The sequence below is a fragment of the Loxodonta africana genome, chromosome 3 (genome assembly GCF_030014295.1).
Source record: "Loxodonta africana isolate mLoxAfr1 chromosome 3, mLoxAfr1.hap2, whole genome shotgun sequence".
In the NCBI taxonomy this organism is placed as follows: Eukaryota; Metazoa; Chordata; class Mammalia; order Proboscidea; family Elephantidae; genus Loxodonta; species Loxodonta africana.
In genome coordinates, this window is record NC_087344.1 from 84,537,234 (window position 1) to 84,553,236 (window position 16,003).

The 16,003-nt window shown below is 38.5% G+C and overlaps 1 protein-coding gene across 1 annotated transcript in view; it reads right to left on the reverse strand.

Moving 5' to 3' along the window:
* Positions 1-16,003, reverse strand: part of LOC100672903 (cytochrome P450 4X1) — a 58,310-nt gene that overhangs the window by 14,580 nt on the left and 27,727 nt on the right. The window contains exons 5-8 of the mRNA XM_003411193.1: positions 13,912-14,039; positions 13,673-13,827; positions 8,076-8,182; positions 7,314-7,504 (exon numbers count right to left, since the gene is read on the reverse strand). Of these exons, the coding sequence (XP_003411241.1) occupies positions 7,314-7,504; positions 8,076-8,182; positions 13,673-13,827; positions 13,912-14,039 (581 nt within the window). The remainder of the gene's footprint in view (positions 1-7,313; positions 7,505-8,075; positions 8,183-13,672; positions 13,828-13,911; positions 14,040-16,003) is intronic.

Here is a 16,003-nt window from a genome sequence, read left to right on the forward strand (position 1 = left end):
CTTTGGAATAAGCATAAATATGGATCTCTTCCAGTTGGTTGGCCAGTTAGCTGTCTTCCAAATTTCTTGGTATAGATGAGTGAGCACTTCTAGTGCTGGCTGCATCCATCTGTTGAAACGTCGCAACTGGTATTCTGTCAGTTTCTGGACCCTTGTTTTTCGCTAATGCCTTCAGTGCAGCTTGGACCTCTTCCTTCAGTACCATCAGTTCCTGATCATATGCTACCTCCTGAAATGGTTGAACGTCCACCAATTCTTTCTGGTATAGTGACTGTGTGTATTCCTCCCATCTTCTTTTGATGCTTCATGTGTTAATATTTTCCCTGTAGAATCCTTCAATATTGCAACTTGAGGCTTGATTTTTTTTTCTTCATTTCTTTCAGTTTGAGAAATGCTGAGTGTGTTCTTCCCTTTTGGTTTTCTATCTCCAGGTCTTTGCATATATCGTTATAATGCTTTGTGTTCTCAAGTCCTCTGAAATCTTTTGTTCAGCTCTTTTACGTCATCATTTTTTCCATTCATTTAACTACTTAACATCCAAGATCAAGTTTCAGAGTCTCCTCTGACAGCCATTTTGGTCTTTTCTTTCTTTCCTGTCTTTTTAACGACCTCTTGCTTTCTTCATGTATGATGTCATTGATGTCATTCCACAACTCATTTGGTCTTTGGTCATTAGTGTTCAACACATCAAATTTATTCTTGAGATGGTCTCTAAATTCAGGTGCGATATACTTAAGGTTATACTTTGGCTCTCGAGGACTTATTCTAATTTTCTTTAGTTTCAACTTGAATTTGCATGTGAGCAATTGATAGTCTGTTCTGCAGTCGGTCCCTGGCCTTGTTCTAACTGATGATATTGAGCTTTTCCATCATCTCTTTCCATAGATGTAGGAAATTTGATTTTTGTATATTCCATCTGGTGAGGTCCATGTGTACAGTCACTGTTCATGTTGGTGAAAAAAGGTATTTACAGTGAATAAGCTGTTAGTCTTGCAAAGCTCTATCATGCGATCTCCAGCATTGTTCCTATCACCAAGGCCATATTTTCCAACTACCTATCATCCAGTGCTGCTATAACCGAAATACCACAAATGGATGGCTTTAACAAACAGAAATTTATCCTCTCACAGTCTAGGAGGCTAGAAATCTGAATTTGGGGCATCAGCTCCTGGGGAAGGTTTTCTCTCTCTGTCGGCTCTGGAAGAAGGTCCTTGTCATGAAACTTCCCCTGGTCTAGGAGCTTCTCTATGCAGGAACCCCAGGTCCAAAGGAAATGTTCTTCTCTGGGCACTGCTTTCTTGGTGGTGTGATGTCCCCCTGTCTCTCTGCTTGCCTCTCTCTTTTATATCTCAGAAGAGATTGACTTAAAACACAATCTAATATGTAGATTGAGTCCTGTCTTGTTAACATAACTGCCTCTAATCCTGCCTCATTAACATCATAGAGGTAGGATTTACAACGCATAGGAAAATCACATCAGATGACAAAATTGTGGGCAATCACACAATACAGGAATCATGGCGTTGCCAAGGACATATATTTTTGAGTGACACAATTCAATCCATGACATTCTACCCTTTGCCCCCCCCAAATTCATGTTCTTGCCATGTGTAAAACACATTCACCCCATCGTATCATAGCAAATGGCTTAAAACAGCTCCAAGTCCAAAATCCAGAAATTCCTCTTCATCTGTGAAATATAGAATACAAGTTATCTGCTTCCAAAGTACAATGGTGGAACAGGCACAAGCTAGACATTTCCATTACAAATGGGAGAAATTGGAGGGAAAGAAGGGATAACAGGTACCAATCAAGTCAGCAGAACGCATTACATTAGCCCTCAAGGCTTGAAACAATCTTCTGTTCTCTGAGACCCTTTATGCAATGGCCCTGCCCTCCAGACTCTAGGTATTGGCCATACTCTCCAGATTCCAAGTGGAGGACTTTGGCCCTGAGCTTCAGCTCCACCTTCCAGGCCCACTGGAATGGCAACTCTGCTCCCTCAGCTTTGGGCAGCCCCATTCTCCTAGTCCATCTGAGTGGTGACTCTACTGTTTGAGACCCCAGAGGTTGTGGCCCTACCCTTTGAGACTGAGGCAGCTCTGCTTCCTTTGTTCTTGTCTCTTTGTCTTCTGTTTCCTGGCTCTGTGGCCTCTCAGCCCCTTGGGGCTAATTGCCCAAGTCTGCCCTGCTGGAGCAAGTGTTCCAAAGCTCTTTAGCTCCACTGATAAGTGCCTGGAGACACCCAACCCTACCATTAAACTTCGGCCAAAAGGCACTCAGCCCTCTTACTCTGTGGTTCAGCAACCTAGCTCCACTGATAAGTGCCTGTAGGCATGCTACTCTGCCAGGAAGCCTCCTCTCAAAGACTCTCAGCTCTCTCACTCTGTGGGTTGGCTCCAGTGCTTTCTCGCACTTGTCTCCTGGTTTTGCTGCTGCTGTTTCTCTGCTTATTGTTGTCTGCACCATTTCCAGTGTAACAGTTTTCCTCACTTCCTTCTGAGTCCTCACCAGGATTGTCTTTGATTTCCATAATTCCACCAACGGTCTCCTCAAGGCAATCTAGGGCTTTTACTATTGGGCACTTTAAAACTCTTCCAGCCTGTATCCATTCATAGTTTCAAAACTGCTACCACATTTTAGGTATCTGTTAGAGCAGCACCCCACTCTCTCAGTACTGAATTCTGTCTTAATTATCTAGTGCTGCTATAACAGAAATACAAGTAGATGACTTTAACAAACAGACATTTATTCTTCCACAGTTCAGGTGGCTAGAAGTCCGAATTAGGGCGTCAGCTCTGGGGGAAGACTTTCTGTCTCTGTTTGCTCTACAGGAAGGTCCTTGTCATCAATCTTTCCCTGGTCTAGGAGCTTCTCTGCCCAGTAACTATAGGTCAAAGGATGCACTCTGCTCCTGGAACTGTTTTCTTGGTGATATGCGGTCCTCCTGTCTCTCTGCTTGCTTCTCTCTTTTATATTTCAAAAGAGATTGACTGAAGACACAATCTAATCTTGTAGATTGAGTTCTGCCTCATTAACATCATAGAGGTAGGATTTACAGCACATAGGAAAATCATATCTGGTGACAAAATGGTGGGCAAACACACAATACTGGAAATCATGGCCTACTCAAGTTGACACATATTTTGGGGGGACATAGTTCAATCCATGACAGCATCTATACAAAACCAACAGCCAACATCATTCTAAACATAGAGAGGCTGAAAGCATTTCCCCCTGAGAATGGAAACAAAACAAGGATGCTTTTACTACCATTCCTATTTAATATTGTGCTGGAATTCCTAGCTAGAGCTATAAGACAAGAAAAGAAATAAAGGGCATTCAAATTGGAAAAGAAGAAGTAAAGCAATCTCTATTCATATATGATATGATCCTATACATAGAGAACCCCAAAGATTTTACAAGAAAACTACTGGAACTGACAGAAAGATTCATCAGAGTAGTAGGATATAAGATCAACATACAAAAACAAGTTGGATTCCTAGAAACAACAATAAGAACTTCTAAAAGGAAGTCAGGAAAATGATACCATTTATCATAGCCCCTAAAAAGATAAAATGCTTAGGAATAAATCTAAACAGGGACATAAAAGACCTATACAAAGAAAACTACAAAACAGTATTGCAAGAAACCAAACAAGACCTAAGTAAATGGAAAAATACACCATGCTCATGGATAGGAAGACTCAACATTGTGAAAATGTCAATCCTACCCAAAGTGATCTACAGATATAATGCAATCTCGATCCAAATACCAACAGCATTCTCTAATGATATGGAAAAACTAATCACCAACTTTATATGGAAAGGAAAGAGGCCCAGGATAGGCAAAGCATTACTGAAGAAAAAGAGCAAAGTGGGAGGCCTCACACTACCTGATCTGAAAACCTACTATACAGCCATGGTTCTCAAAACAGCCTGGTACTGGTGTGACAACAGACACATAGACCATAGAAGAGAATGAAGAACCCAGAGGTAAATCCATCCACCTGTGGTCTGTGATCTTTGACGAGGGACCAAAGTGCATTAAATGGGGAAAAGACAGTCTTTTTATCAAATGGTGCATGCAAAACCAGATGTCCATCTGTAGAAAAATGAAACATGACCCATACTTCACACCATACACAAAAACTAACTCAAAATGGATCAAAGACCTAAATATAAAACTTAAAATGGTAAAGATCATGGAAAAAAAATTATGTACAACACTTGAGGCCCTAATACATGGCATAAATACAATACAGACCATAACTAAAGATCCACAAACACCAGAGGATGAACTAGATAACTTCAGAGCTCCTAAAAAGTAAACACTTGTGCTCATCAAAAGACTTCATCCAAAGAATAGAAAGAAAACCTTCAGAATAGGAGAAGATTTTTGGCTATGACATATCCAACGAGGGTCTAATCTCTAAAATCTATAGAATACTTCAACACTGCAACAATAAAAACACAAATAATCCAATTAAAAAATGCACCAAGAATATGAACAGACACTTCACCAAAGAAGATATTCAGGTGGCTAACAGATGCATGAGGAAATGTTAGCCATCATCAGCCATTAAACCAAAACCAGTTGCCGTCAAGTCGATTTCAACTCATAGTGACCCTATAAGACAGAGTAGAACTGCCCCATAGGGTTTCCAAGGAGCAGCTGGTGGATTTGAACTTTTAACCTTATGGTTAGCAGTCAGTTGGTCTCTTATCCACTGCACCACCAGGGGTCCCACTAGCCATTAGAGAAATGCAAGTCAAAACTACAATGAGATAACATCTCACCCCAACATTACACGCTAATCAAAAAAACAGAAAATAACAAATGTTGGAGAGGTTGCAGGGAGATTTGAACTCTTATGCACTGCTGGTAGGAATGTAAAATGCTACAACCACTATGGAAATGGATAAGGTACCTCCTTAAAAAGCTAGAAATAGAAATACCACATGATTCAGCAATCCCAATCCTAGGAATATAACCTAGAAAAATAAGAGCTGTCACACGAATAGACACGTGCACACCAAGGATCACTGCAGCATTATTCACAATAGCAAAAAGATGGAAACAACCTCGATGTCCATCAACAGATGAATGGATAAACAAATTATGGTACACACAAACAATGGAATATTACACAACAATAAAGGGCAATGATGAATCCTCATAGCATCTCACAGTATGGATGAACCTGGAGTGCATTATGCTGAGTGAAGTAAGTCAACCACAAAAGGATAAATATTATATGAAACTACTTAAAAAAAAAAAACAAGAAAAGGTTTACACACAGAAAAAAAAAAACTTTGATGGCTACTAGGGAGGAGATTCGGGAAGGGAAATCACTAAGTACACAGTAGAAAGTGTTAACTTTGGTGAAGGGAAAGACAACACACAATATGAGGGAATTCACCACATCATGACCAAAGCAAAGTCATAGAAACTTCCTAAACACATCCAAACACCTTGAGGGACTGAGTTACTAGGGCTGAGGGCTGGGGACTATGGTCTCGGAGGACATCTAGGTCAACTGACATAACATACTTTATAATGAAAATGTCCTACATCCTACTTTGGTGAGTAGTGTCTGGGGTATTAAAAGCTTGCAAGCAGCCATGTAAGATACATCTATTGGTTCCAGCACATTCAGAGCAAAGGAGAATGAAGAAAACTAAAGACACAAGGAAAATATAAATCCAAAGGACTAATGGACCACATGAACCACAGCCTCCACCAGACTGAGCCCAGAAGAACTAGATGGTACCTGGCCACCGTCACTGATGGATCTGATAGAGATCATAACAGAGGGTCCCAGGCAGAGTGGGAGAAAAATGCAGAACAAAATTCAAATTCACAAAAAACAACCAGACTTACTGGTCTGACAGAGACTGGAGGAACCCCTGAGGCTATGGCCCCCGGACACCCTGCTAACTCAGAACCGAAGCCACTCCCAAAGTCCACTTTTCAGCTAAAGATTAGACAGGGCTTTAAAACAATAACATGTGTGAGGAACGTGCTTCTTAGTTCAATCTAATATATGAGACCAAATGGGCAACACCTGCCCAAAAGCAAAGATGAGAAGCCAGGAAGGAACAGGAAAACTGAATGAATGGACACTGAGAACCCAGGGTGGAAAGGGAAAGGCAGAGAGTGCTGACACATTGCAGGGATCGCAACTAATGTCACAAAACACTTTGTATAAAAAATTTTTGAATGAAAAACTAATTTGCATGTAAACTTTCACCTAACACACACGCACACATACACACGCACGCACACACCAAATCCAAAGCCAGTCCTGATAACTGAAGTTGGTAGCAGGTGTCAGGGTAGGATGTCCACACGGATGGAGCTGCTCATTTGGGTCTCTCAGAAGAGAAGTCCCACTTGAACCAAACCCCACTCAAATTTTAAATGGAAGCCTCAGGATCAAGCCCCCATTTGCAATGCACCAGACCCTGGGTGAAAGAAAAAAAATGGTCATCTACACACCACTGATTAGAAAAACAATGAAATAGGTCATTTATGGATGGGTGAACTTCTTTAGCAAAAGACAAAGGGATATTGGGCTCTCTTGAAAAACTGGATACTTCTGCTTTCACTTATATATGTCTTGACGTTCTATGGTTACCAATGTCATAAGGCCAATCTGTGACTTACACCGTTTGTTGCCTCAGCATCCATTAATTCCTTCTAGTTTCCCTTTCACCCAGTTTTTGACATATCCAATACTATCTTGTCACACAGTCTCTCAACAGTTGTAGTCTCTAACTAATCCTCCCAACCATGCCCCATACGATTTCCAATGATAGAGAACTCGTTGTCATCTTGTAACTCAGTCTCTCAATGGCCACAGTTACTCCTTGCCCCTCCTGGCTATGCCTCATATGGATGCCCATAATTATAATTTCTCCCTTTTCCTGCACTAATGCATGAAAAATGTTTTAAACTAACCAATAAGACTACCATGCACTAACCCTGAGACCTCACCATGAATGCTATACATGAGCTCTCTCCTACAATTCCAACTTGTTGCCTTGTACTGGGGTACAACCTTCTGTGTGGCCCTGCACTGAGATGTGCTGTAGTTTCCACTCTGGACCTATAAGTATTAAATTTGATTTGTTTCCTGGCCTTCCTATGTGAGTTTTACTTCCACATGCTGCACCTGACAGACCATTCAAGACACCCACAGACTCCCTTTGGGTCAAACTTAAAACTTAATACACAAGGTACCAGAAGAAAGAATAAAGCAAAATCTCAGGAGAAGACTGGGCTGAAATGTTTAGGGATGTAGATCTTACCAGATGATGGAAGACCCATCCCCCAGGATGTCCCTGATTTCCTCTCGGCATCTCTGCTGGTGCTCAGGGTTCAGAGCCAGGCAGTAGAGGAGCCAGGAGATGCCCCCTGCTGTGGTGTCATGCCCTGACAATATGAATGTGTTCACCTCAGACAATAAGTCAGTGTCTGAGAAGCTGTCTTCATTTTCAGCCTAGAAAATACAGTAGAGATAGTTTTCTGCAATGTCAGTTTATAGATGTTTGGAGTTCCAACCAAAATAGTGGTCTTAAAGAAAATTAGGGTTTCAGATAGGAGTTTCAACTTTAATTCAGTTCAACAAATATACTGTATGAGCCACAACGATAGCTAGGGCATAAAGAAAACCAAGGTTGGATAAGAAATTCAGGCCTTGCAAAGAGTCACCCTCAATCATCAGGCCTTAAAAAGCTCTTCAGCCTTCCAGATTTATCTAGATTTTTCAGTGCCTCATCCTCATCATTATACCAGCTTATACTGTCACCCAGTTTCCTGTGTTTCTCTGATCTACCTTGACATACCTAAATCCTATCAAATAAAAATTTAGTCTTATCTGATTCTTTCCAGTGATAGAATTGCAGAATTCTGTCTTTCCCCAAAACCACATGGATCCAATTCATCAATTCAAATTATTGTTAAATTTAGTCAATCAATTTTGCCGCATCTCCCCACCACACTCCTACTGAACCACACACCTACATAATTAATTAGCTATTTGAGGAAGCTCAAAAATTTGGCAGATTTACCTGGGCAGAAAGGACAATATCCAGAAAGTCCTGGTACTTCCTCTTCTGAGTATTATCCTGCTTCTTCTCATCCTGGAGAGATTTCTTTCTGTCCTGGACTATCTTTTCTGGGGTAGAATAACAGTTCCCCATTACCAAAGTGACAGCAAAGTCAATAAAGTCAAATAAATGGCAAACCTTGGCCCACGAATAGCTTCAGATTTTGCCTAATTTCCTAAGGTTGGAGTGGGTACATTATATTTAAATCGATGAAATTTTTACAGGTATTTATTTTCCCATCAAATGGTTACCCTGTGATCAAAGCTCCAAAGAGAAACACAGGAGACAAAAAACATAGTTTATGTTACTAAATCCATTGCTATAGGGTCGATCCCGAATGATAACAACCCTATAGGACTTAGAACTGCTCCATAGGGTTTCCAAGGCTGTAATCTTTATGGAAACAGACTGCAACATCTTTCTCCTGCAGAGCAGGTGGTGCGTTCGAACCGCTGACCGTTTGGTTAGCAGCCGAGTGCTTAACCACTGCACAACCAGGGTTCCTTTATTTAGATGACTAGGTAGACAATATAACACAGGTGATTTCAAATTTAGATGCAAGTGATCAATCGTTCATTTCTTCCTCAGTCTAAATACCTTATTTTCATGGAAAAGTTATCAAATGAAATTGGGTAAAATGTAAAACAGGCAAAGAAATTCCAACACATGCATAATCGAAGGGCCTGAAATAAAACACAGAACAAAAATGCGAATCAGAATGAATATTTAAAATCATAATCCAAGAAAACTTTCTGGAAATAAGAAACTTAAATATACATATTGAAAGGCCTGCCCTATGCCTGGAAAAACTGAAACAGAATGACCAACTCTAAAATATATCCTAGTAAAAGCATTAGACATTAAAGACAGCAAAAAAAAAAAAAAAAAAAAACTCCTCGGAGTCATCAGGCAAAAAGACCAAATAATTTTCAAGGGTAAGAAAATTAGGCTAGCATCATAATCCTCAAGAACAATAAAAAAACCAAGGTAACACCAGAGCATATTTTCAAGAAACTCAAGGAAAAAAATGTGTAAGTTAAAAATTTATAGCCAACCAAACTATCCTGCAAGTATCAAAGCTATATAAAAACATTTTTAAACTTGCAAGAACTGTGCTCACGAGCCCTTCCTGAGGAATCTGTAGAGAATGAGCTTCATCTAACCAAGAGATTACTAGAAAAGCTTCATTAAAAGAACTGAAGTGGGCATTTAACAGATTTAATTCTAGATCTAAGAACAGGAACCTGGGTGGAAGAATAATACATAAACATTAAAAGTAAAGGTAAATTCAACTAAAAATAGGGAGAAATAAAGAGAAAAGTAGAATAAAATTGCTGACAGAGTAGAACTGCCCCTTGGATTTCCTGGGAGTGGACTACTGCATCTTTCTCTCATAGAGAGGCTAGGAGGCTCCATTAGCAGCTGAGCTCTTAACTACTGCACCACTGGGCTCCTTAATTCTATAGGTAATAAGTGGGAACCAAAGGACACAATTTAAAACTGACATGACAGTAACATTTTAAATAAGGAAAGGGGGGATTAATGAGCCCACAAAAGAACTAAATACTATGGTACCCATAGAACAAAAATATAAACCTTAAATATCAAAAGACATTATACTGAAAAAAGCAAAGAAGACATATCACATAAAGAAACACAGTAATCATAAAACAATACTATGAAATCACTGAGACCAAATATAACAGTCATTTCAAAAACTGGGAATGGGAATGTCTCACTTATCAAAATAAAAAGATTCTCCTTTTGACCCATAAAGGGAAACCCACCTATATGCTGCATGTAAGAGACACACCTAAAACAAAGTAATTCAAAATGGCTAAAAATAAAGAAAATGGGTAAAGTTATCCTAGGCGAATGGAATTGATAAGAAAGCAAGGGTTGCAATCTTTATATCAGAAAAAGCAGAATTCAAGCAAAAAGAGTATTCAATGAGACAAACAAGGTCACTTTTTAAAGCTAAAAGCCACAATTACACAATATATAATAGTTATAAATATATACACACCAAAAAACACAGCAGCATCCATTTAAAGCAGAAACTACAGGAGATGAAAGGAGGATCAGGCATAATCACACTAACAAAAGGAGCCTTTAACATATGACTCTCAATACAAGACAGTTAAAGTGAACAAAAGTAAGTAAGTATATTGAAGACCTAAACAAAGTAATCAATAAGGTAGAGCATATGGGGAGAAAAATCAAGCACCATAGAGAATAAACCTTCTTCTCAACAAAAGTCAATCATATATTAAACTGAGGAAAACATTAATAAGTTCCACAGAGGAGAAATATTACAAATAATACTCTAATCATAAGGAGATAAAACTAGAAATTAAAAAAATTCAAAACCAAAAAGCTCTTAAACCTAGAAATTCATAAATCTTCTATCAAACAATTCTTGGGTGAAAGGAGAATACAAGCATAAATCACATAATTTCTGAAAAAATGATAATGAAAAGATTATTTATCAAAATATATGGGATATTTTTAATCAGTGACCAAGGGAAAATTCATAGCCTTAAACACATATAGCAGTAAAAATGAAAATAAATACATTAAACCCTAAGATACTAGAGAACAACAACAACAAAATAAGCCAAATAAAGCACAAGGCAGAAAAAAAAATAACAAAAATTAATAAGTTAAAGAATAGAAAAACACTAGACTAAACCAATAAATCAAAATCCTGGTTCTTCAATAGTAGACAAAATACTACCTAATTTAAAAAAGGAATGAAAGGAACAAAGCACAAAAATATACAAAATAAGAAATGACATGGGAAAAACATCAATACAGAGAATTTTTTTTTAAAGTCAACTTCTATGCAAACAAATTTTAAACCTAAATGAAATGGATAATTTCCTAGGAAAATTCAATATGCCAAAACTAGCCCCAGCAACGATAGAAAACTTAAACAAACTTCAAATTTCCATAGAAGAAATGGAGAAAGATATAAGGTAATTTTATCCCCTACTCCCCCAAAAAAGCACCAGACCTAGGTGATTTCAAAGGGCGAGTCTACCAAACCTTCGAGACTACATAGTCCAATGCTACCTGAACTGTTTCATAGCACAGGAAATAAAACATTCCAATTTTTTTATAAAGCAAGTGTACCACTGGTATATAAGTCTGAATAAAGAGAGAGAGAGAAAAGATAAAATAGCAGACCAATATCACTTAGGAATATTATGCAAAATCATAAATAAAATATTAATGCATAGTTTCTAAACTCACATTAAGAAAATAAACCATGACCAAGCGGGGATGCAAAGGAGGCTCAATATTAGGAACTCGGTTAATATAATACACTGTATTAACAAGTCTGAGGAGGAAAACCAGGATTCTTTTCAATGATGCTGAAAAAGCCTTTGACAAAATTCAATATCCAGTTCTAATGAAAACACTAAAGAAAATAGAGACAAATAGTGAGGTTGATTCTTACAATAATATTCTCAATAAATTGTGCCTTCCTGTGTCCTAGGTCCTTTACAATGTGATGTTTTCATTCTTCCCACCAGGAAGTGGAGCCTATTTCTCCACATCTTTGAAGGTCTTATGACTTTTTCAGACCAAGAGAATATAGCATAAGTGATATTCTGAGACTTCTGAACCTAGGCCTTAAGAAGACTTGGACTTTCCTTTTTTGCCTAGAGTCCTGAGCCATTATCTAAAGAAGTCCAGGCTATTCTGCGGGACGGTGGGGGTAGGAGGTGGAGGGAGGGCACATAGAGACAGGCCATAAGAAGAAAGAGAAAGAACCCAGCATTCCAACTGTCCCAGCTGAGGAATAAAAAATGTGAGTGAGGCCATCTTAAACCTCCAGCCCAAACTGTGACCAAGTAAATCATTCCAGTTAACACTGTATGAAGAAGAAATTAGCTGTCCCAGGTGATCCCTGCCCAGCCAACTCACAGAATTATAACAAATAAAATGGTTGTTTTAAGCTACTAGGTTTTGCAAGTGGTTTATTTTATTTTTTAGAAATACGTAACTCATACAGTTGGATACTTCCTGAACATGATATTATATAAATGTAAATTTACCTATCCATTTATTTATTCAGGACCGGGCAGTGTTTCGTTCTGTTGTGCATAGGGTTGCTATGAGTCAGAACTGACTCGACCGCACCTAACAACAACAACAACATTTCTTTATTCATTTACACCTCAGTTCAAACCCATTGTTTTACTTAAAGGGGGGAAATTCCAGATATTTTCACTAAGGGCAATAACAAGGCAAGGCTGTCCACGATTTCTATTTCTAGTTAATCTTTTACTGGAGGTATTAGCCAATGCAATTAGACAAGAGAGAACAATTAGAAACATATGAATTAGAAAAGAAGTAAAACCATCTTTATTTGCAGATGACACGACAGTATACCTGGAAAACCCTAGAGAATTAATAACAGAACTACCTCAAACAATAATTTTATATTCTGTTACCTTGCCGAACTCTTTTACCATGCAAATATTATTAGATTTTGTATGCACAATAAACAGTTAGAAGATCTAATGGAAGACAAAGCCCAATTTACAACAGTAACAACAACAAAAAAAGATAAAGTATATAGGAATAAACTTAATTAATGTATAATACTTATATGAGGAAAATTTTCTAAAAAAACCCTGAAAGATTCAAAAATAAACTTGAGTATATGAAAGATAACCCTTGCTCTTGGATAGGATGTCTCAGCATCAACAAGATGTCAGTTTCTCCCAGGTTAATTTATAAAGTTAATGTATTCCCAATAAAAATACCAAACACTTTCTTCTGGAGCTAGACAAGTTGATACTAAGGTTCATATGGAAAAATAAATATGTAAAATAGTTAAGAAAACAATGGAAAGAACAAGCTCTGTAGTATATTAAAACATACTACAAAGTCTCTATAATTAAAGCAGTGTGATTTGAGTACACGAATAGATAGACCAATGGATAGAATAGAAAGTCCAGAAACAGATTCAAGTACATATGCCAATTTAGAATATGATAAAGACAGTATTTCAAATCACTGGAATAGATGAGCTTTTTAATAAATAATGATGACTCTGGATGTATCATGGCATTCATGAAAAGTAATGTTGAATTGCTTGGAAAGCTTAATCTATTTCAATTTTTATGTTTATGTTTTGCTAAATCTATTTTTGAATCAAGGTTCTTTTGAAATTCACCTTCATGTTTACTCTGTCCCCTTATTCATTCCATGTTGTCATTATTACCTCAATCACTGTGCAAAAAGCCCTATGTCATGCATGTTTTGAAATCTTAAATGCCCACTTATCATATTTCTATCAATAACAATTGTGGATAACAAAACTTTATAATATATAGAAAAGTTCTGATAAGATTAACTACTACCCTGGATGCAGCGTCCTCTTCCAAAGGACTCAAGTTGTCTTTCATTTGAGCAGTGTCCATATAAAAGCTCAATTAAAAACAACAATTATTTCTTTTTTCACATGGAGGCCTAACCCTCTAGACAGACACACTATGACCGTGACAGTGTGTGGACTTGGGCAGCCCAAATCCAAGAAATACCTGTATACTGATGTAGCACTTGGTTTAACTTCTGGAATCGGTGGCCCTCAGGGCTGAAATTGAAAATTCTGTCATGGTGATGCAAGAAGCTGTACATGCGGTAAAAGATGATTTTGCCGAGTTCAAACACTGCTTTTACATAAGGGTCATTGGTGCTAGAAGAGAGAGTTGAGACAATGTGTTAATAAGTGACTTCAATAATGGTTCACAAGTATCTTTTTTGTTCTCCTGTCACTAACCCGTTTATCTGGCAGTTGGTCTCCTGGGTGAAAGCACATTTCAAGAGTATGTCCAGGGTCATCAAGTTGATGTGTTCAAAGACCTCCACAGTTGCGTGCTGAGTGCTTAACATCTTCTCCCACTTATCCTGGCACAGGAAGTCAAGATCAGCATCATCACTGTCATCAAACTGCCTTTTTTTGATGGTTCCTCCACGTTCTCTGCCTTATGCTTTAAAGAAGACAAACCTGGCCCATCAGGAACCAAAGGTCATATAAGTAAATAAGTCAGCTGCCTACTTTGGGCATGAGGAAGGGGAAAATATACCCAGCTGGATGGGAAAGAGCATGGAGGAAACTGTCTAACCTATAAACGGCTGAGTTAAGGATCTGTGGCCTTTCAATTATTATCATAACTCTGCTTTAAAACAGTTCATTACAAGGGATGATTTGATACAAGACCCGTAATTATACAGAGTTTCCTCAGGGGTTCTTCCAGCTTCAGTCCCCACATTGCTAGAAACCCTATTACTACTTTCAACCACCAAAATCACACTAAATTTGCAACATTTCAAAGGCATTTTTGGGTTCAGAAATGGGGGACAGAGAGAAGCTGTGAAAAAGAGCAACTTGGGGGATTTGGTTCTAAGCCAAGCTACTGCCTATACCCACTCTAAACAAACCAACAATGACAACAAAAAACAGTTGCAATCAAGTAAATTCTGACATACCCTACGTGTGTCAGAATAGAACTGTGTTCCATAGAGTTTTCAATGCCTGATTTTTTGGAATGGAACACCAGATCTTTCTTCCAAGGTACCTCTGAGTGGATTTGAACCACCAACCTTTTGGTTAGTAGCCAAGAACTTAATCATCTGTGCCACCCAGGGACTATTGTGCCCATTCTACATATTGTTGTACAACAGAACAAAACACTGCCCGGTCTTGTGCCATTCTCACAGTCATTGATATGCTTGAACTCATTTTGCAGGCACTGTGTCAATCCATCTTGTTGAAGGTCTTCTTCTTTTTCACTGACCTTCTACTTTACCAAGCATGATGTCCTTCTCCAGGGACTGTTCCCTCCTGATAACATGTCCAAAGTACATGAGAAGAGTCTCGCCATCCTCGCTTCTAAGGAGCATTTTAGCTGTACTTTTTCCAAGACAGATTTGTTCGTTCTTCTGGCAGTTCACTGTATATTCAATACTCTTTGTCAACACCATAATACAAAGGCATCAATTCTTTGGTCTTCCTTATCCATTGCCCAGTTTTCACACGCATATGAGGTGATTGAAAACACCAGGGCTTGGGTCAGGCACACCTTAGTCCTCAAGGTGACATCTTTGCTTTTTAACACTTTAAAGAGGTCTTTTGCAGCAGATTTGCCCAATGTAAAACGTCCTTTGATTTCTTGACTCCTGTTTCCATCGGTGTTGATTGTGGATCCAAGTAAAATGACATTCTTGACAACTTCAACCTTTTCTCCGTTTATCATGATGTTGCTTATTGGTCCAGTGGTCAGGATTTTTGTTTTATGTTGAGGTGTGATCCATGCTGAAGGCTGTGGTCTTTGATTTTCATCAGGAAGTGCTTCAAGTCCTCTTCACTTTCAGCAAGCAAGGCTGTGTCATCTGCATATCGCAGGTTGTTAACGAGTCCTCCTCCAATCCTGATGCTGCATTCTTCTTCATATAGCCCTGTTTCTCGGATTAGTTGCCCAGCATACAGTTTGAATAAGTATGGTGAAACGATACAACCGTGACACACTCCTTTCCTGATTTTAACCCACACAGTATTCCCTTGTTCTGTTTGAACAACTATCTCTTGGTCTATGTACAGGTTCCACATGAGCACAATTAAGTGTTCTGGAATTCCCATTTTTTCACAATGTTATCCATAGTTTATTATGGTCCACACAGTCAAAATGCTTTTGCATAGTCAATAGAACACAGGTAAACATCTTTCTGGTATTCTCTGCCTTCAGCCATGATCCATTTGACATCAGCAGTGATATTCCTCTTTCCATGCTTCTTCTGAATCTGGCTTGAGCTTCTGGCAGTTCCCTGTCGATGTACTGCTGCAACTGTTTTTGAATTATGTTTAGCAAAAT